Source organism: Aythya ferina (genome assembly GCF_964211825.1).
Source record: "Aythya ferina genome assembly, chromosome: 14".
Classification (NCBI taxonomy): Eukaryota; Metazoa; Chordata; class Aves; order Anseriformes; family Anatidae; genus Aythya; species Aythya ferina.
The window spans coordinates 5,188,824-5,210,902 of NC_140312.1; the positions used below are offsets into that span (position 1 = coordinate 5,188,824).

The 22,079-nt window shown below is 41.4% G+C and overlaps 1 protein-coding gene across 2 annotated transcripts in view; it reads right to left on the reverse strand.

The window, feature by feature from the left end:
- Positions 1 to 22,079, reverse strand: part of ADAMTS2 (ADAM metallopeptidase with thrombospondin type 1 motif 2) — a 178,983-nt gene that overhangs the window by 19,277 nt on the left and 137,627 nt on the right. For both annotated transcript variants that reach the window (XM_084535586.1, XM_084535587.1), the window contains 8 exons: positions 19,493 to 19,649; positions 18,535 to 18,640; positions 16,769 to 16,912; positions 14,742 to 14,874; positions 13,191 to 13,304; positions 5,957 to 6,102; positions 4,239 to 4,414; positions 476 to 609 (listed from right to left, as the gene is read on the reverse strand). In XM_084535586.1, coding sequence (XP_084391712.1) covers positions 476 to 609; positions 4,239 to 4,414; positions 5,957 to 6,102; positions 13,191 to 13,304; positions 14,742 to 14,874; positions 16,769 to 16,912; positions 18,535 to 18,640; positions 19,493 to 19,649 — 1,110 coding nt within the window. The remainder of the gene's footprint in view (positions 1 to 475; positions 610 to 4,238; positions 4,415 to 5,956; positions 6,103 to 13,190; positions 13,305 to 14,741; positions 14,875 to 16,768; positions 16,913 to 18,534; positions 18,641 to 19,492; positions 19,650 to 22,079) is intronic.

Here is a 22,079-nt window from a genome sequence, read left to right on the forward strand (position 1 = left end):
AGTCAGAGCCTCTAATTCTGTTGAAAGATGACCTGTGTCAGATCCCAAGTTAGAGGAACTTGTACTGATTTTTTAAAAATAGCTTGATCAAGTACAGAAAGAATGCACATCAGTCACATATTACCAGCGCTTTCCTTGAAAGCTGCTGCATGTTAGTATTTCATTGTACATTCCACCCCCACTAAACCTTAGCAGGAAAAGCTTTTGTTGAAAGCTAATTGTAATAGTTCATCTTAAAATACCACATTAAATAGTACTTGTGTAGGTAGGCGCTGTTGGAATTGAGTCACATGCAGTGTGATGGTAACTGTGAATATCACACATAATATTGTGACAATAATTCTAATGAAATCTCGTTATTGCCCGAAGTGTTATTATACCTACTTAAATACTCATTCTCGGAGAGAAACATTCAAGCTACCATTTAAATTGTTTTCACAATACTAAGCTCTGAAACAAGTAACCACAAGCTTACCAAGCAGTCTCCCCTCACACAGATGCTGTAAGCATCTTTGTAGGAGCAGCGAGTCCCATCATGTACCATCCTCTTCATATACACGACATCGCCCGTTTCCTTCGATTCACAGTACAGGTGGCACCTTTCCTTAGCTGGAAAACAGAATTGCACATGTTCAGCTACAACAGTTTATTTGCTGATTTTGTGAACATGACAGTGTTTTCATTACTCCCTCTTACTCCTTGCACACATCACAGGAAAATACAGTGCCCAATAAATCATCGATGCTTATCTCCTTTCAAAGGCTGTGTGACCATTTGGTAACTGATGAGCCATAAAGCACCCAAGTGTCACTATCAGGAGACAGTCTTAGAAAATAACAGATCATTTACGTTCACTGGGGCCTCCATTTAATTCCATGCCAGATAATGCAATCTAGCAGAGGTTTTGGCAGCCTGCAACCTGTGAGAGATGAAGGTTTCTGCATCAATTTCTCCTACAGTGCACCTAAATCTGAAAAAGCAAAAGCAATTTTGCCATTAAAAACAGTCGTTTGATGCTAAGTGAATATGGATTCTAAAATGTCTTCAGAGACAGCTGAGTCACACTAAATAAGAAGCTGATTCTCCTTCTTTGTTGAACTTGTATTTCTGATAGTTTAAACCATTAAGCAAGATGAGATGTCGAAGAGATGCACAAGCCTCCAGACAAGTGTACCTCTTTCTCCTAAACTGCTCCAAAGAACCAAGAACAACGAATAAATCTGAAATGACTAGTCAGTGGCTGAATAAAAGTGTCTTCCACCAGTTTATTTCATTTTACCCATTTCTCTTACTTTCCCCTGCCCTATCATCGGATTCACCATGCTTTTTTTTGGCAGTGAAGAGTAGATGGCCTTCCTATTAGATGAAACAAATAAAGATTCGGCGGTTTTAACATGATTAAATCTTAGAACACTTTTCCCACCATTTAGAAGAACAATGAACCTTCAATTACAGTAGTTCAATTAACATAAATCTTCACAGGCCCTTTGCGTTCTTCCCTTGTACAGTTTCATGGCCTCTGCCCTCTTTTAATAAAGTTCTTGTTATTGCTGCTGGTGTCCTCATGGCCACTGGGTATTGGTACATCAGAGACCTTTGTTACTGCTCCTGACCAATGCAGATACATCTTGCAAAAAATGTAGTGTCTAGACTATTAAAGCAGGTACTTTACTTGTGCAGAATCTTAACGGAGGAGATATTAAGGTTAAGTTCACAATAACCACAGACCCGTGGATCTGCATGTATTAGGAACATTAAGCTATGCACACGACATAGATGTGCACACACACACCCCCCCCCACATACCATTTATTCACTGCGTGCGATGAAATGCAAACATCAGAAGGTCGGAGTGGCTGCCACTGGCCCTGTCCAATGGCTTTATTTTAGAAAGAACTTTCCCATTGCTCCCTAAGGATGGTAAATTTGCAACTGCAATTAAATAGGACCCTGGTAATTGCAGTGTAATTGTTCTCTTTCTATTCTCTTTCTATTCACTGGTGTCTGGCATAGTAGAGGTGCGGGAGCACAAAATCCAGCATCTGCCTATTGCTGTACCCCAGCTCCGTGGCTTTTCTCTGGGCACGGGATGAAACGTACCTCCCTGTCCCCATCACAGACACGTGTCAGAAGTGTCCAGCTGAGCTGCATGTCAAGTACATGGATTTATGTCACTTCTGAGTCGTGGCTGTGTTATCTGCACAAAGTACGTCACTGGTATGCCTTACCTCTACAAAAGGCGGTTTTAAATATATTAAAGTTCACGCATAAACCATCCTCTGGCCTTTCTTCACAAAAAAAAAAGAAAAAGAAAAAGAAAAAAAAAAAAAAGCTGTTCCCTTTAATAACACCACAGAGGTAAATGTAATTCTCACAAAGGGGGGCTGCAATTTGTACCACAGCTATGTGGAAAACCAGCAGTGGCCAGTGATCAATCCTCAGACATCACTGAGCTGGTTTCTGACCCAGAAGCCATTGAATTCAATAGAAAATGTCTGATTAGTTTCAGTGGTCTTTGCAGCAGACGGCTCCAAAGGCTAAGTAAAGGTCTAAGCAGAAGCAAAGGTCTCTGGGCCACAGCGTTCCTCCCCTCTCCCTGTGCCAGCAAAGCAATTTCATGAAACTGAGCCATGAGGCTGTATCTGAGCTCTGAAAATCCCAGATTGCACAAGATGGCATGAAAAGAATGAGGGAACCTTGAGGACTGTTTAGGAAAAAAAGCCAGACAAATTAATTACAAACAATTTGCTGTTAACTTCTGGCAGTGTCCTCTCTCTGGAATGCAAAAGGATTCACCCAAAGTGACCCTTTCCCTCCCGGAGACCTGCTCCTGGCTGAGCACAGCTCGGGCACCCAGGTACCTGCCACCCGTCTCCTGCCATGCCAGGCCTGGCCTGGAAGACCTGTCATTCACACACGGTGACCAGGTTTAAAAACAACGAGCAGCCTGCACTGCTTGTCAAACAAGTGGAGAATCATTGCCATCTGCCTTTTCAGTTTTTAAAAGTACATTTTTCAACACAACACAGCAACAGCGTGGCAACAGTCTTCATGCCCCAAAACCAATTAGCTGCACTTCTGTTGTCAATTAAAGCAGAAGAATTAACAGTGAAATGAACATTTTTGTTCTAAGAGGCCATGTCTGCCACGATCCTGGAACACCAGAGTGATTGCGTTGGTTCTCACCCAGCTCCCATCCAACCCAGTACCTGGCCTCCTACAGTGCCCAACAGCGTTTGCAGGAAGATATAAGGCAAAACCAAAACTGATACTTTCCTCAGTGTATTCTCCAAGGTTGTTGTACACTGCAGCTCAGGGATTCCTAAGTCATGGCTGGATCTTGGTGTTTAATAGTTCTTGATGGATTAAAGACCTCTCAGAAATTTCCCTAAATCAGTTTTAAAACTCCTGGCATCTGCAACATCCCATGGCGATGAATTCCACTTTAATTATATGCTTTGTGGAAAAGTACTTCCTCTTATTTGTTTAAAATCTGCCACCTGATAATTTTATTTGATGTTCCCAGGCTTGTGTTATGAGAAACAGAGTGTAATTACTCTGTGTGCAGCTTCTTCGTGCCACTTACAATTCTGTAACTTTATCTTCTTAATCTAAGCCATGACTTTCTTTTCAGGGTGAAAAGTCATAGTTTATCTAAACTTTCCCTATTCAGAAGTTACAGCTTGTGCTTGCTTTGTTTGGGCCTCTTCTACTTCAACTGCTGCTTTTTAGCAGTGGGCAGCAGTGAGACGGGGACAGCCTGAGCTAAATCAGCAGAGTATTTAAAATGCATGCCCCCATGTGGAGTCATACGGAGCCAGATCAGTGCTCTCTATCTCCCCCTTTTAACAGTCACTGAGCACCAAGCTTAGGTTCTGCTAAAGCTACCCCCAACCCTCAGATTGGATATTGGGAAGAATTTCTTCATGGAGAGGGTGGTCAAGCATCGAAACAGGCTGCCCAGGGAAGCAGTGGAGTCCTCATCCCTAGAGGTTATTTAAGAGAAGTGCAGATGTGTCACCAAAGGACATGGTTTAGTGATGACACTTGGTAGGTCAGGTTAATATTTGGACTTGATGGTCTTGAAGGTCTTTTACAACCTAAATGATTCTATCATTCTATGAAACTTGGCTTTCCATGCCAATGGCAATGCCAGTGCCAATGGCTTTATTAACACCCAGCTCCAGGCCTGGCACTGCCCTCACTGAGTCACATTTAAAACAAGAAGGACTGCTCACCATCGACATGTTCATAGGGGAGCCAGTGGTGCTTCGTGTTCTGATACTCAAAGTAAGGATCCCACTGCCTGCACTGCTCCTCTCTGAAGTCTTCAAAGTCCTTAGGGCAATCCTGAGTGTTGCAGAGCTGGAACTCGTAGCTTGGCCCCACGCATGTACGGCCTCCGTTGGCAGGACTGCAGAGGAAGGAAAGCGATGGTTAGTTTTGCCATTAATGCCTGAACAGAGCATCTATCAAATCCTCTGAGACACAATTTAATTCCTAGTCATGTCAACAAGAAGTTGATGAAGCCAGTGGTATATTTGGGGTACTTCCTTCCCCTATTTTTATCAGTACATGATCTAGTTTAATAATTGCTCTGGTATTTGTTTCTGTTGAAACAGTCTGGGAGACCATTGGAAAGATTTCTGTCTGTATACATCATCACATCTGGGATAAAAGAAGCAATCATTTAAAAACCCGCTGTTGCTCTTTAGCTCTCACAGAGCAATTTCTGCAAGTAGAGCCTCCAAGCACTTGAAATAAGCAAGAAAACCCATTTTTCTTGCTGTGGCCCAGGAAAGGAAAGCACAAGCAGCCGAAGCGACTCATTCACATTCACCCCTAAGCCAGCAGCAAATCCAGAAATGGAGCCTAGATGACTGCTGTATCCACCAGACAGCCACACAGCCCACGCTGGTACTCTGTTATCTAGCAACACAGAGCTCAAGTTCTATCTGGATTTGCACCCTCTTCCAGGAAACACAGAAAACACTTTAAATAGTACACTAGCCTTTCCTACACAAAAAGAGATTCTACAACTAAAACTGACTCTGCAATTATAAAGGTCACTTTCATGTTGCCAATGCAATAAAGGCTTAAATTAGAACTGGTACATTTTTTCTTAACAAAACAATTTCCATCATAAAATGCGGCTTCATTGTCAAAACTGAGCTGTTGTCTTTGCTTGTTTTTTAATCAAGATTATTTTCAACACTAGTCAATTTCAATTACTTTATCCTGTACAAAAATGTTCAAAAATTCTCCAGTAAAATCATGTAATTCTGAATATTGTTTCACTTTCTGCTGTCTTGACCTTGATATTTTATGATATAGCAATAATTATGTTTAATATCATTTATATATATGGATCTATATTAAATATGTCATAGTTCCAGTGTTACTGAAATTAAGTCATTCTACATCATCTAGATGATCCATATGTACGTTATCAAAGCAAACCAATTCAATATTATTAAGATTAACTTTGGGGAAGGTTCTGATCTCTAGAGCTTTGTTCCAACTTGAAATGAAAGCAGTTTGAAAATGTCAGCGTATTCCATCTTGTAAGACTTTCTTGTTGAAATATCCAAAAAGGTGGATTAAACAAAAATCTAAAAAAACATATTAATTAAAAAAAAAAAATAATCCAGCAAATCATTGCCATTATTTCACGCTGATGTTAGAATAAGACATACATAGGACTCTGAAGTTTTACTTATGCTTTATGCAATAATGTAACAGCACTTTCAAGATCTTTGTACTGGTATAAACAGCTTAATAGATGGATAAACTGAGAAACAAAGATGATTCATGACTTGCTAAAGGGCCAGAAGTAGAAATTCTAACAAATACCACTCAACGTGTTTTATTGTATGGTTCTAGTAGCAATTTAGCAAGGATTCTCACCATTCATTCATTCCATGTTAGAAAAACATGTGGGTGTAGGTGAACTTACTGTGGGTTGTCACATTGCCGTGTCCTGTACTTCACCCCTGTGCCACAGGTGCGAGAACAAGAGCCAAACTTACTCCATGCCCCCCAGTGTCCATCCTGTTTCAAGATGTCTGGTGTCAGCCAGATGCAGTGACCTTTAAAGCAATGCTAAAAGAGAAAATTGGACAGGGAATGGAACGATTAGGTGATTAAAGCATGTCATAGGAGAAGCTGTGGTACAATAAACTTCATTTTAGGCAAAAATAATGGATTTTTTTCACCTCTCCAGGAGAAAGCAATGAAACCCATTGCCATATTGTGCTCATGATCCCAAATTCCCTCAAATTTTACAAACTTATGTATGTTAAGTATGCTCGTATATGCTAACAGGATTAAAGCCTAGCAAGTTTGTTAAACTGCTCTCAGCATTACATGCCTTTATCACATGTCTGCAGCAGTGATTTCAACATAACTGATACTCATTTAACTGAGTCCCAAATCTTGGAGGCTAAAGGTAAAATTCTACCACTGCTATTGCACGCAGCGATGGCAAGAGCTCATCCTGCAGCACAGCCTTTCCCAGTAGCTCCTGTAACTCTGCATACATGTGCCTGCAATAAATGTGGTTTGTAAAGTGGCATGAAATTAAAGCCAACTCTCATTTTAGACATTAATGATATTTAATAAAAAACTCTTGCAGTTTCTCTGGGGATCCCAGTAAAACTGACTGAAATACCAGGAAGCCTTTGTCAGAAAACAGCCCTGGACAGTCCCATTTCGGAGCAATTACTCCCAACCTATGAGGCTTTTTCTTTTCTCTTACCTGATTTTTAATACAGTCATTCTACAGAGGCTAAAACATGAAATTTGCTAAATTCCCCAAACCCGTAACGTGTTTACACATTTCCTTAAAGGCTTTTGTAGCTTCAATACCGATATCCTCTCCACTGCCTCCTCTCATTAAAGAAACCTGCCATTGCCTTTCGACCAATTTCTCCAGTCCCTAATCAAGGAAGTTTTTCTTAGCTCGAGTCAGGATGAATTCTTCTCAAAGATCACAGCTTCTGGCCCTTTCTGGTATTATTTCTGCTTACATAAAAGTCTACTGATGAAGTGCGGGTGCTAGAAAATATTTCCAGCACAACAAACGACTTTGCCTGAGACTGTCGCAGTCTGTCTGCGTTAACGGTTACTGTCGGGATAAGGGCTCTGGCTCACGCGCACAGATGGCTACAACAACAAGTGCAATCAGTCACTTACTTTCCTTAACATTCAAGTCAACAACAACATTTTACACAGCTTAACAAGCCCTGGAATTCAGGAATTTGGCAGGCAGCACAAGCTGAGCATATGGTTAAATACATGCTGCCAGCAAAAACAAAATCAGAAGATATATAACAGGAGAGCGTTCTTAAGCATAGAGCGATTAGTGATCTGGAAGACAAATTTAAAAGGGATGGATAATCATTAATAATGCTGAATTTAAAAAGAGACTCATTAGTAAAATGGTGACAAGACACAGCTTACAGATTTGCTAATCTGCTCAATGACTCGCTCTTTATTCATGTAATTTATTTTGTTACTGATTTGGTTGGACAAGGAGTAGAAAACAGGGTAGAAATTTGGTTTCAACTATTTGTTATTTCTCATGACTTCAAATATTCAAAGTCAAAACCTATGAAGTAGACGAGTTACCACAAAGCCAATTATAACAATCCTGCTCCAGAGATGTAATGGGCAGATTTTTTTTAGCTGTTTGACAGAACAAGAGATAATGCAGCAAAGCATGAAGGAAATGCAAAATGCTAACACGTCCTTTGCTTTTTTGAGTTTTGAAGTTCAGCACTGTACTCTTCAGGGACTGTTTACTTATGGCTTTATACAGGTTTGTTTGAGCAAACACTTTGAGTCGTCTGGCCCTGTGTAGGAATGAGACCACTCGGAGGGATGCAGGGGAAGCTGGCAATGCAACAGCCTGGCAGCACGGATCTCAGCTGAGCTGGGAAGATGAGATGTGATGGCTCCTGAGCCCTGCTCGTTTAAACATCTTTTTATCGGGGTGCTGAATCCTTCAGGTGTAAGTTCCACAGGAATCACTGAATCTGTTTCAAGAGCCACGTAGCATATGCTCACTGTGTGATGCTCCAGGATCCAGCACTTGGATCTCCTCGGCAGAGGAAAGGAGAGACATGTGATGTTGTGTTTTCCAATCTCTTTCCCCTGTTTTAGCCAGGAATGGGGGATGTGGGTTTGCACCAGCCTCTAATAAACCACCTTTTTGACACTGTGACTCGTTCCTGAACTGGAAGGCAAACACGGAAAAGTGTTATTGACTTTGCTGTGCAAAGAAAAGAGCAGCACGGAGTTTTACTGGAGAAGCTGGTCCCACGCCGATTGTCGGGAAGCTGAGGCAGAGCTACGAGGAGACACACATTTGTGTACAATGAGTCATCACCTGCTCTGCCTTTTTGCTTGTGGATTGTAAGAAAGGAAAATGATTCACAAGTCTTAAACTTTGCAGACCTATGCAAGAAAAAGCATAAGGAGGTAAAACGCAAAAAAAAAGAAGCAATCTCCAGTGTAATAAAGGAAGCTAAAGCTGCCCCTTCCTATTGCTACTCCATTAACTACATAATGAGCTGGAAATGAGCCAGTTTCAACCACCATTCCCTTCATAAACAGGGGTTTCATTTAAACAGTGAAGCATACTAAAGCAATTTTTTTTTTGTAATATGAAAAAAATTGAGTAAATGCAAATTGTTTTCTTAGTGGAAGAGAAGATGACTTCTTGTAGTCTCGCCTGTTTTTCTGGCATGCAGGACTGTCCAAAACAAGTGCAATTTCCAGGAGAGGAAGCTTAAATCTCTTTCAGTAAAACATTCCACTGCTGTTTTCAGCAGTTCTTTGAAACAACTGCTGTGGGGGCCAAAAAAAGAGTCTGTGTGTTCCTGTGGGCTTAACACATCTGCAAGTTAATTTTTCAAGAAAAGACTTGCAGATTTTCCTTCAGTATCTCTCCTTATTTTATACCAGGCTGCAACTGGCAACCCTTCTGTCTGCCTCATAGCCCAGCTATCTGCCAGGCAGCCCTGTGTCCTCACCGTGGCTGGGGGCTGTCAGCTATCCCTGCTCTGCTGAGAGCGTTTCAGGAGAGGGCTATTTATTTATTTGTATTTCCCATCACACACAGGCTGGCCCTCTCCGCTCCATCTGCTTGAGAATAATTAGTTGCAAGGGATAAACTGAAAGCTGTAACACTGCAATGTACCCTGAGCCAGTAAAAGTTTCTTCAGTGGAGAATCAAATATTCTTACTGTTTCTGTGGTGACTAACACAGCATACACTTACCCATCTGTCTCCTGTCTCCAAGAGGAGCTGAGGTCAGCTTTCTCAGTGGGAAATTATCTGGATTGCTTTGAGTACACATTAGTGTTTTCAGAAACCCTTTTTTCTACCTCCATTTTTCTTCTCAATAATATCTTTTTATGTCAATATTTAATCATTCTCTTCCTTTCCTGACAGGCCAAAAATACTTCCAAGTTCTACTCTCCTAATCTCTGCAACATGGGGCAAGTGCAGAGAGTACCTGCTAGGTTCATCTTGGATCCTTGGCATGTGTGCCAAATTCAAGAGCAACATCAGCTTGGTTGGCACAGGAAAGTAGCAGGTTCTTACATCTCTCCGAGAAAAGAAATAAAAGAATGTCAGGCAGTGCAAACCTTTGTGTTTGTCACTATAGCAAGCAGATGGACTCTAGCATGCACTCTCCTTGCATGAATGACTTCCTTTTTTACTTCTGTCTGTGGAAAGCAGTTAGCTGCTTCAGCCAATACAAATGTCTCCCCAGAAGAGTAATAGCTTTAAAAAAAAGGAAGAACAAAAAACTGATGATGTATTTCTAAAGGTTGCCTGACTTCCAAAGCCTGAGCCTAACGGTGGAGCTGACAGAATTGTATACGAGTAAATAAATCATTAGCTGAAAGCATATGTGTTTGTTTTGTTTTTTTAATCTGCAGAATGTTGTGCAGTTAAGCTTTGCATAATTATCTCTTGTCTGCATGTTTTACAGTGGCGATTTATGGAGCATCTTTGACTTCACATGAAGACTCCAGCCCTCTGTGTGCTTAACTTTACACACTGGAGCTATTTTGTGGAAGTTGATGTGACCATTCAGACACAGAAGTAAGTGCAAGTTGCTGCCTCATTGAAGCTTCAGAAAATCAATACAGACTTTCCTCTTGCTACTGAAAACTCAATCTAGTTTTAAAAATTGGGTTGAGAGCAACATGAAATATTTTATTTCCTTCGAGATTCTATAAAAATAGTAGTTTTCTTCACTAGCTGGAAAGCCCTGAGAAAATATTTTATTTTTCTGTCACTAAACCCAGCAAAGTACTAGTTTGTTGCCAATTAACATAATGTATCTGTTTGTTCACTGTCTCCATTTGCACAAGGAGACATTAGAAAGATTTTTCAAATGGTGGAGCCTCATTCTTTTAACAACTTATTTCAAATAAACACATGCACAGGACAGCTTACAAATATTTACCTACATTTCTTTACATACACATCTGTATGTAGGCATACACGCAGAGATGCACACATACATACAGCACTACAAAGTCTGATATCCCTTCCATTTCTAAATTGCAGTGCCTTGGTCCATGACACGGGCTGGGCATGCAGAGACACGGCACTTATCGGTGTGGCTGCTGAAAATGAGTTACAAATACAAATCTCGAGACTGCAATAGGTGCTCTTGCTCCTTGATCTTCAGTGAGGAAGGAGGCAGCTTGACCTGGGTCCTCCTCGATAACATCTGCTAAGTTTGGCCAAGTGAAGAGACCAGTATCAGTTATCTGAACACCAGGCTTAGGGGAAAATATCACCACGTGCCCTTGTAGTCTCCTGACCATTGCTTTCATTTCTGGCATTTGGCCCCCTCAGCTGCTGCAAAGCCAGGATGTTTCTTTGACACATCAGCACTGTTTTGATTGGTCTGAGCTTAAAATAGGCGCTGGGAATTAGTGGTATGAAATCATGAAAACTGCACGTCTCTGAAGTGGGAAACAAATGGATCTTTTGAATCAACATCTTTAAATGCTTATGTTCCTGTTCCCTTCTTTTCTGGCATTACTCCAAGAAAAAAAAAAAAAGTGGATGGAGTTTGAAGTTATTTTCCTCTTCCGCATGCTGAGATATCATGGGAGATATATCTTACTGGAAATTGCCACATTAAGTCCCAACTTCAGGCAATGTACGCATTTTACAGTCACAGTTCTTTCAGCTAAAAGTCTCTGGTATTATCCCAATTGGTGAAGATAGAGAAGAGAGAAAGGCCAAATCAAAGGCGGGGATGGAAAGGAAATGAAAAGGTGAAAAAGGACTGATCTGATGTGCTTGTATTAAAACACCAGCAACCCCTAATAAATACGCCGGTCAAACGCTGAGCCCAGAAACACGAAGTCAGTTGCAATGCTTACATAATCACTCAGTCTATTGAGCCTTATCTAACAAAACGGTTTTCATTTTATATCATTTTCTCAGGTTCTGCTGGAAGGCTGCAATAAGTTTATTTATCAAAAAAACTGGGACAGCTCCTCTGGGAATAAAACAGTTACAGTCCTATCATCTACTGAAACTTCAGGATGTGCACATACTCTCCTGCATCGCCACTGAACTAGAAACCTGGCTGTCTGTGCAGTTAGCTGAAGCCTTGGATCCTAAGTTCCAGTCCAGAGAAAATTTTTACAGCTGAGTTGCATAATATCCTGACAAACTGTTTATAATGGAAGCACTGGACTGATTGTTAACTGTGTGGTTACAAGTTCTTTTTTTATTCTCACTTCTGTGCAAATGCTAAAATGAATGAATGGCTTGGGGAAGTAAGTGAAGTAACAAACTGGAATACATTTGTATTTTTCTGGGGGTTTCATGTGCATATTTAATAGAGAGTCAAGATACAGAAAAATGTCTGAGGTGAATCCAAGGAAATTGCCTAAGATTGTGTATTGTAATTTGAAAATATATATTTTTCAAACAAGCAACAAAGCTGTTATGACATAAATAATCTAAAGAAGAGAAAACCAAAAGGGAGTGGCTTATACAGAGCATGGCTTACTACGGAAGGAATCTAGCATTAAATTATGTTTTCATAAAAAAGGCATTTCAAACCACAACAGCAGCTGCTAATACGGTTCATTTATCACATAAATGATGTCATCCATTGGGTTTTACAAAACATCCTTCCACGTAGTGACATCTTCCTCTCCCCCTCAAACACCACATCCAAAGCCCACTGAAGTCAGACTTTTCTGCAGACTTCAAAGGTCTTGGAGTTCAGACCCGCTGTGAGCGCAGTGTGACCTCCTTAGAGGGTAACTAAGACGTGGAGCAGGTCCAGTGTGATGGCTGAAGGGTCCGAGCTGTCTGAGCCCTTGCCACTTTGCTCCTTCCCTTCACAGTTTTTCATCTCTCCCTTGACTCTCATCAAGCTAGCAAATCCACCTCCGCAAATCTGCATTTCCTCCTAGTCCTTCTCTGCTGTCATGTCAGCTCTCTCCAGCTGGCACTCAACTCCCACATCCATCCTTTCCCTTGGGGCAGGCACTGCATGCAGCCTTAGTTTGGCTGTGATCTGCAAAACCTTACTGCTCTCAGCCCCCTCAGCACCATGCAGGCCAGTTGGCATCACCACACTGATACAAACACAACCTTCCTTCCCGTCCCCAACCACATACTTGTCATGGGCAAGTGAAAATTCCCCATTTTTAGCTCCACGGTGGCTTGGCAAGAAGACAAGGGCAACCTAGAGATGTGCAGATAGTGCCATGACTTGACTGAGGACAGGGTTTGATGGCCAGGTGCCATGCAGGACACACCAGCCCTGCTTCCTTATTTGCATCCAGGAGCTTGCTTCACACCTCAGCTGGTTTCAAATCCTCAGACAGGTTTTTCTGTTGTTAAACTGACTGTATTGTATCTTTGGCCTAAATGGGACTCAGGACCTTGTGAGTTACAATGCAGCTCACAGCCAGACCCTCCCTGAAGCTTTATGGGGGGGACAAAGAAAAGCCATGAGGTTTTCCTTTAGGCCTTCTCCGTTATATTCTCCAGTCATCTGTTTCACGTATTTCTAGATATGAATCATGAAGAGAAATCCTGCCATTTTTGCCCTTGATATTATGAAGAACATCCCAGGCTGCACACAGACTTGAACATGCACAATCGTGCTGGCACACAGCACCCGCTCCCACCTTTCCTGGTGCACACATGGTCCCGTCCAGCGGAGGCCCTTTCTTTGTTTTGCAGAAGTAGGGGTTCTCGGGGTGGCTACACCACAGCTGCTTGCAGGGATCAAACGTACGGAACTGAAACACAAGAAAAACCAGAGCAGATGATGCTTTGACAGAGCTCTGACTTGAAACTGCAATAGAAGCTGCAGCACAGTGGGGTTTTTCCTTTTCTAGCTCTGAAGTCCCAGCTGTTCTCACTGATTCTTGAGGAACTTTGTGGATTGAATATGTCTGAACTTTCTTGCAAACTCATCAGTGACTCTGAAGTGACATCCTGTCTGAATTTGAGGGAATTATGCTGGCAAAAATAGCATTATGCAAGTGACCAAAGACAGACTGGGCAAGTGGGAAACTGGTTTTTCTTACACTGCCTTTTCTTACAGTTTCTCCAAATGGTACCACTTCATTTGACAAACAAAAAGAACACTCTTTTTTTTTTTTTTTTACACAAAAAGAGTACTCATGAGAGAGGGAAGCAAGCTGCTCCTCTTAGGAGGGTGGAAATCTGACCTCAGGACCCTGATGCAGTGAGCAGTTCATCATGTTACCTACAGTACAAGTACAAGTGCTTGTACTGGAAAGAGTGAGAACCACCCACCACACAATGCAATAAGCTATTTATCTGGCCTCCCAGGCTCCCAGGCTCCAGAGAACAGCTCTAAGACCCTCTTTGGCAGGGATATTCTTCCAAGACAGCATCAGTGGGAATTATGTCAAGACACAGTTTTACAGCTGATGCTTAAAAGGTTTTTATCCATTATCTGGAGACACTATGCAGCACGCACAGTCCTGCTGATGGGAATCAAAGCATAAATATTATGTGTTAGCAGCTGCCACACCAGCTGAAAACACCTCTTTGCATTTCATATTTTTGTCCCGCTTGAGGAGATGGAGGTGGGAGGCATAGCCCCAGTACAGAGGACTGTCCTTTCTGAGGTCAAGACACTGCAAATTGCACCAGTTTTTGCTTTGCTTTACATTTAGACTTATTCCCTTGTGTTCCCAGTACAACAGAGCCAACCATGTCATCAGAAGTCCTTGCAAGTTGTTCTACTGGCTGTCACACTTCCCTGCACATGCTAGGCATCAAAATACATCATGCCTTCCACAAAACTGGAACATAAAAGCTTACTGCCCCATGTAAGCACTACAAGATGTGACACCAAATCCATCTCCTTCTCATCTGGGTGGGAGTTTTGTAACAAAATAAGTAGCTGCCAGCAATAGGAGGCTCAGTAATATAGCAAGCTTGTTTGCTTGAAGTCTAAAGCTATTTATGAAACTACAGCATAATCATTTATGTAAATTCAGTTTAAACAAACAAACAAATAACAACAGAGATTCTTAAAATAATATATTTGTCAACATCAAGTTTTTATTTCTTGCTCACAGCTAAGTGGGCACCACATCTTTCCTTGTGGGCTTCACTACACTGACCCTATTAAGAGCATTTCAGAGACACTTACAACACTCCTGGATGAGAAATAGCAGAAGCTAAACTTAAGTACTCACAGCTGTGCACATCATGTAGCCCAAACCAAAATCAAAACGGCACTGCTCATTCATGGAGTAGTGAATTCCTGGCAGCTGTGGAAGGGAAGGCCAGTCATGTTCGAAGGGATCATCGCGCAGACAATCGTAGGAACTGCAACAGGCAAAAATTACAGTAACAGATGGGGCTGTGAGACTTGCACAGAATTTGTGGTTTCAGTGGCTCCTTGTTCCAAACATAACAGAGCCTACGATTTCTCAGACATTGGTTGTGAAGAGCGGTTAATATTGCAATTATGCTCACATAAACTTTATCATGTTGTATCCACCTTTAACTGATTCGATATATTTTTTCTTAAGCCTTTCCATTTTAATTTCCATTTAGCTTGCAGGTAAATTTCCATCAGTTTCCAGGTTCCCTATGAGAAAGGAATCAAAGGAACAATCCACATGAGACCAAGAAGAAAAGAATGCTTAATTAATTTTCCATTTGTGGAATTCCTTACTACCTGCAACTGCTTTTGAAGTGAAATTTTAGAAGCAGAAGCCAGGGTAACCACCCAAGAATACTCCTAAGCTTGCAATATTCCTGTCCCTTGCTGAGAAGCAGTAACTCATTGTAAGCATGTGCACTTTTCAGCTTGTATATAATGCTCAGGATTTCTCCCTCTGTTTCTCCTGATAGTTGTCAGGAGAAATAACCTGTCATCCATAATCTGTACAAGGTTTCCTTTCCATGGAATGAGATGAGAGATTTGGAAAATGGGTGAATGTGGGAGATTTTCCTCAATGGTGAGGATAGCTTGTAACGTACTGGAATCATATTTGACTAAGGTGCATGGAGAACAGAGGACTGATGAGAATATCATTGAATAGTTAACATGGTATAATCACTGGTTAATTCACAAGACCAACGTGGTAGGCAGGATCTCTGAAATGTCTCCAATTTACTTAACAGACACGAGGACACCATACCCAAGTCTATTCTGGCAATCATTCAGGCTGCCTTGCAGATACCAATAGCTGGAAGCGAATTTTGAGGTTAGATTTACTTCAAAGCAAGCCATCATTCTGCTTTGTTATAAGACACTTAAAAATAACTGTACTTAAAAGAATATAAAGCAGCCGTCTAAGCCAGATGATTTTTATTTAATGGATAATGCTCTAAAGGATCTTGCTAATTGAAACAATCACACATCTCTCACAATACTTCTTTGCTTTATTGCCATACCTAAATTATCTAAGATAATAGAAATATTGACATAAAGACTGACTTATGTGCATTTTGCTGCATCCTTTCCTACTTGTTTTCAGTTTTTGCTGTGTGTCCTGGTAGTTTCCCCATAAGTTTTCCATACATCTTGCACACAACAAAAAGGGGAAGTTCCTTTCCATAAGAAAAAAAAAAAAAAAAACAGGATCATAAACATCAGAGTTTATCGGAGAACTTGGGTACAATTCTAGGGACTGAAGGATCAGTTCCAAAGAGAAGGCAAGGGAAGAGGATGAAGCTGTTAAAAGGACTGGAGAATAAAATAGCTTTTTCTTTTAGGATATTTAAAGGAAAATAACACCCTGAAAAATTAATTCTAGGGTAATGTTCTTTTTTTAGCTATCTATTAAAGTCAAGGAAACCTCTAAGCAATTAAAAAGGGCAGAATTTCATCTGTAATTAGCACCATCTTATCACTGACAGATACCATAAGCAACCCATGGTTCCTGGAGTCATACTTGGTATCTGTAAGATACAAACCAGCTAGGGGTTACGTGAAGGGGGAAGGAAACTTTGTATATTAGTGTCAGCGTCTCCCACTGAGAGGACAGCGTACGTACTATCAACATTCAGAAAATGAAACTGAGAACTTGCATTATTATTATTTGCAATTCATGGGAAAGCATCTGTTTCCCAGTAGCGTAGGGGTGAATTTCTTTGTTTTATTCAACCCCATTTGAGTAACTAATAAAAGAATAAAGCATAAATGCTAAGTGTAGAATTGTTCTTAGATGTTTCTTAATCAAAGGAGAGAGACGGTTTAACAGCTACTCACTGGAGGTATCGGTTCAGCTCTTGCTGGCTGCAGCGAGACCAGTGGAAGCGATGAAATGCAGCTTGCACAAGGGGGGCCATGATGCTCCCCAGGCGGACTTCATCCCCGCATCTGTTTCCTTGGCCATCGTGCTCCATGCCTAAACTGTCCCGCACAGGAGAGAGCAAGCACAGTTACGTTGCAGACAAACTCTCAGTGACCATATGGTTTCGTGTCCCAAATGTCACCTGTGGTTGATGCAGCCAGGTTCTTACATCCCACAACCCTTGCCCACGAGAGTGAAGTCATTAGATATAAGACAGGGTGACACTGAAGTGAAAGAGCTAGTCTGTAGCCCACACAGAAGTACTGACCCCCTTCAACCACTTTCAAAATAGACTAAAATGCCTTTTTTAGACTTCTGTTGTACATCAACATTTGTGACCAACTATGGGTAAGTGAATCAATTTCTGGATTAAGAAGCTAGTCTACTCTCCAGGAGTATTAAAATAAATTTATTTATACTCCCTATCTGGAGCTATTCAGAAGTTTCTCCAACTTAACAAACAAACAAGCTTATTTGCTTAATTTGAAGTAATTTGCAATTGTAGGCAAGTGGGGAAATAAGCCACACTGCAAGCTAGTTTAGACTAGCTGCTGTTACTGCCCACTAGCAACTCCACATTGTTTATATGTGAAATAGCCTGGAAAGTGTTGGGTGCCTTCAAGAAAATTACCCCAAGTTACAAATATTACAAAAAAAGCAGCTTTCTAATGAATGTATTTTCTTCTTCCCTTTGCTAGGACCTTATATTGTGTTTTTTTTCCCATGTTCACTGTTTGACTAATACGGGCACTATCTGTCCGAAACTGAAACTGCATTAACAGATTGGGGTTGGATGTGATTTCAGAGATTACAAACAATCTTCAGAGGTCTCTCTTCTAAAGCTCACTGTGTACTCTTTATAATCCTAATTCAAAAATTCTGGTATCAAATACCATCTGGGTATCAATTCTATGTCCCTGTCTAATTAAGATACATTTATAGTGAGATTCAATAAACTTTGGCAATTTTTTCATTTAAAGTCCTCAATAATTTCTGATAAAACAGACAGAAAAGGACCTGCAGGCTTTCTTAGGGAAAATATAATAGATTGAAACTGTTCAGAAAAAGCCTTCTGGGAACTGGTGTTCTACCAAATAGAAAATCAGAAATCAGTGGGTGTCCTCTGCAGACAGAGAAACTAAAAATGCTCTGAGAGAAAACAAAGCTCTAACAACTGCTGCCTGGCAATTGGTTCCAATCACATCAATTAAAAAAATATTGCATTTCAAAAATATGAAGCATAAAGAATAGTTGTAACCTCAGTGCTTAGCAACTTGTTTCTATACAGTACTGTATCCTTTACCAACAGTAACATATCTCATGTGCTTACTTAACATGGATTGTTTTTGAGAATCATGTATTCCACTAACTCAAAGAATTCATATTTCATCATAACAGATACTTTACATTTCCACCAGGAGACCATAATACATCATTCAATCTGGTTTCACAGCAGCTCTGGGAGGTATTTGGGTATTAGTTCTTTTTTCCATTTGAAATTACCAAAATATAAAACTTACTAAAGATCATAAATAAAGTCTTGAGAGAGCTGAAATCTGAAGCCAGGGCTAACCCTGAATATTATATCTTAATATAAAGTGCGCCTTTCTAATGTCATAGATATCTGTCAGTGCCAAAGACGTAATAAGGTATGACACAGGATGTCCACAGTTTTACTCACACATGTCCAGTTTCATGAGCCACCACAAATGCAGATGAAAAACCATCTTCATGGTTGAGAGTGCAACTTCGGACAGGATGACACATTCCAGTGACTGGAGCATAGCCTGTGAGATATATGACATGTTCCAGAAAATGAACAAGTATTGAAAGGCAACGTGTGGTGAGAAGCTGTAGGAAAAATCTCTGTCTTCCCCCTTGTGACACAAATATGAGGTGGTCTTTTCAAAGGTAACATGAGACCTCTGCTCACAGACAACTAATATTGTCATCCCCTATGTATGAAACAGATGAACCCAGCCTGCTGAACAAATTAAAACGATATTCCTGGCTCACTGAGAAGATTGTTATCACATCTAGGACCATTCTGCAATTGCCTTCTCCAAGTACACAAGGCAGCAGAGGAAAAGGATACCACATACAGCTCTTGAGCTCGGTGCAGTTCCAGCCCTCAGGGAATGCATGAGCAAAGCCCCAGCACTGTGCTGACAGCAGATCTGGCCAACCCAAAAGGAATGGGAAAGCACTGAGATTTATCCCCTCCAGTGAACAAACCTGATCCCAGAAGAGGCAGGAAGAAAGGAAATAGTGGACAATACTGGGCCCTGCTGTTCCAGGCCTCTTGGTAACAGCATTTCTTGGCAGTCCGTGCTGCAACAACTTTTTAAACACAAACTATTCTTTAATCTTTGGGCATTTTCAGATATTTACATAGGGATCCCATTTGTTTGGCTTCACTGAGAGTAAAGAAATGATCCAATAAATAATCTCATCAGCTAGAAAGGACAGAATAAGTGAAACAGTTACAGTTGAAAATGAGCCTATGTAGAGCAGTTGGGGAAAGAAAGCATTGGCCCAAGCTAAGCAAAAGGTACACGATAAAACTTTGTAAAGTGATAAAAACAAATGCTGTTCAGAAGTCTTGCCATTTACAACACAAAACCTGATGCAGATCTTACCTTGCATGCCAGATGGACCAAAATCCTGCCTGGTGAGAAAGATAGCGTGGTCGTGATATTCTGCATGCCCAGTGTCCGGTTTCTGCTGTAAGTAGGCCCAGCGACACACATTCTCCAGGCTTTGAGAAGGGTTCCCAATCTCTATCAGGCTCATGGACTGGACAAGCCAAGGAGAAAAGACAGCAATAGTTATTTATTAAGCTTGGGTGATTTTTTTTCCAACTTGTTCCAGCACTTGACCAAATATTCCATTTCCATTAAATCTCTGTTCTTAATAAACAATTACGCTTCACAAACAAATTGTACAGGATCAAGAGAGTAAGAAAGAAAATAGCTAAAGTTCACAGCTAGATTGAAAATGATTTCTGTGACATATCCATAAGCTTTAAGATATAACAAGAGGGAAAGAAAAAAGAAGTATTTTAATGACAAAATCAATATTGTATTTTGCACTGTGCATTATTATTTCTATGCCACCTTGGCACCAGCTTGCACCATCACCTCCAGTCTGGATATAAGTTTCCAACCAAGCACATACCCTACGGGAAGTGCACCAGCACTTGGCCAGCAGGGACTGACCCACCCTGGGGAGAGCAATGCCTGTCAAACTCCTGGCCCTGGTTTATTGGCCACTTTTGCCATGCAGCCAGGATGTCAAGGATGTTTTTTCAGCAGTACTTGAAGCATTACTTTGAGAAATCAGTGGCGTCCCCCAGGGCTCGGTGCTGGGGCCGGTCCTCTTTAATATCTTCATCGATGATCTGGACGAGGGCATCGAGTGCACCCTCAGTAAGTTCGCAGATGACACCAAGTTAGGTGCGTGTGTCGATCTGCTTGAGGGTAGGAAAGCTCTGCAGGAGGATCTGGATAGGCTGCACCGATGGGCTGAGGTCAACTGCATGAAGTTTAACAAGGCCAAGTGCCGGGTCCTGCACCTGGGGCGCAATAACCCCAAGCAGAGCTACAGGCTGGGAGAGGAATGGTTGGAAAGCTGCCAGGCAGAGAAGGACCTGGGAGTGATGGTGGACAGTCGGCTGAATATGAGCCAGCAGTGTGCTCAGGTGGCCAAGAAGGCCAACGGCATCCTGGCTTGTATTAGGAACAGCGTGACCAGCAGGGCTAGGGAGGTGATCGTCCCCCTGTACTCAGCTCTGGTGAGGCCGCACCTCGAGTACTGTGTTCAGTTTTGGGCCCCTCGCTACAAGAAGGACATCGAGGTGCTTGAGCGGGTGCAGAGAAGGGCGACGAAGCTGGTGAGGGGCCTGGAGAACAAGTCCTACGAGGAGCGGCTGAGGGAGCTGGGCTTGTTCAGCCTGGAGAAGAGGAGGCTCAGGGGCGACCTTATTGCTCTTTACAGATACCTTAAAGGAGGCTGTAGAGAGGTGGGGGTTGGCCTGTTCTCCCACGTGCCTGGTGACAGGACGAGGGGGAATGGGCTTAAGTTGAGCCAGGGGAGTTTTAGGTTAGATGTTAGGAAGAACTTCTTTACAGAAAGGGTTGTGAGGCATTGGAACAGGCTGCCCAGGGAAGTGGTGGAGTCACCATCCCTGGAAGTCTTCAAAAGACGCTTAGATGTACAGCTTAGGGATATGGTTTAGTGGAGGGCTGTTAGCGTTAGGTTGGAGGTTGGACTCGATGACCTTGAGGTCTCTTCCAACCTAGAAAATTCTGTGATTCTGTGATTCTGTGATTCTGTGAAATCGACTTGCCCAAAGACTGCCTTTTAACATGAGTTTTCTTTAACTCTTTCTGTATTTGAAGATCATTCAGGACATAGCCCATCTTCCCCATCTGGTACACCTTTCTTCTACGTACAAGCTGCGTGTTACATCAGTGCTGGCATGACTTTGCTGACTTGAATCAGCTAACATGCATTAGGTGGGTGCAAAGGACAATTCTCTTGAATGAAAAAGAGAAAGGTATTTTTTAAAATTCAGCTAGTATATTTGGTTTTTTTTGTTGTTGTTGTTGTTCAATAGTACTTTCTTAAGAATTCCCAGCTAACTCTACTTAATATTGTGCTTTGTTAAGACTTTAAAAGCTTATTGTATGCAGGATGCTATAAAATGTATGACTAATTGACCCACCCCAAGCCTTCCAGGATTTTTAAGAACTACATATGTGAACCCTGACTTTTCATTTACAAAAATTATATCACCATGACAACACTGTGATCATAACACAAACCACTACAATTTAGATGCTATACTGTACTGTAAGCATTTATAATTCCCAGATACTTAATTTAGAGCAAAACCTAGCCTGGGCCAAAAATAAGAGAGAAGTAATATAGTTCGTGTTTAAATACAGATGTATTTGACATCTCCTCTAATTGAGTGCATGATGGAGTACACAGAGTATTGACTACACGAAAAAGAAAATCCTCAAAGGGTTGTGGAAGAACAACTGGAACTGATAAAAGAAAAGCCTGCCAAACTGAGGTCTGATTTTGGCAAAAATGGGATATTATAATTCTGCAAATGTTCAGAAAAACAAATTAATAAACGAAATAGAGGCACAGTTTGGATTCTGATACCACTTTGGAATGAAAAAGTGGTAATATAATCCCATGCTGGATCATGCTGCT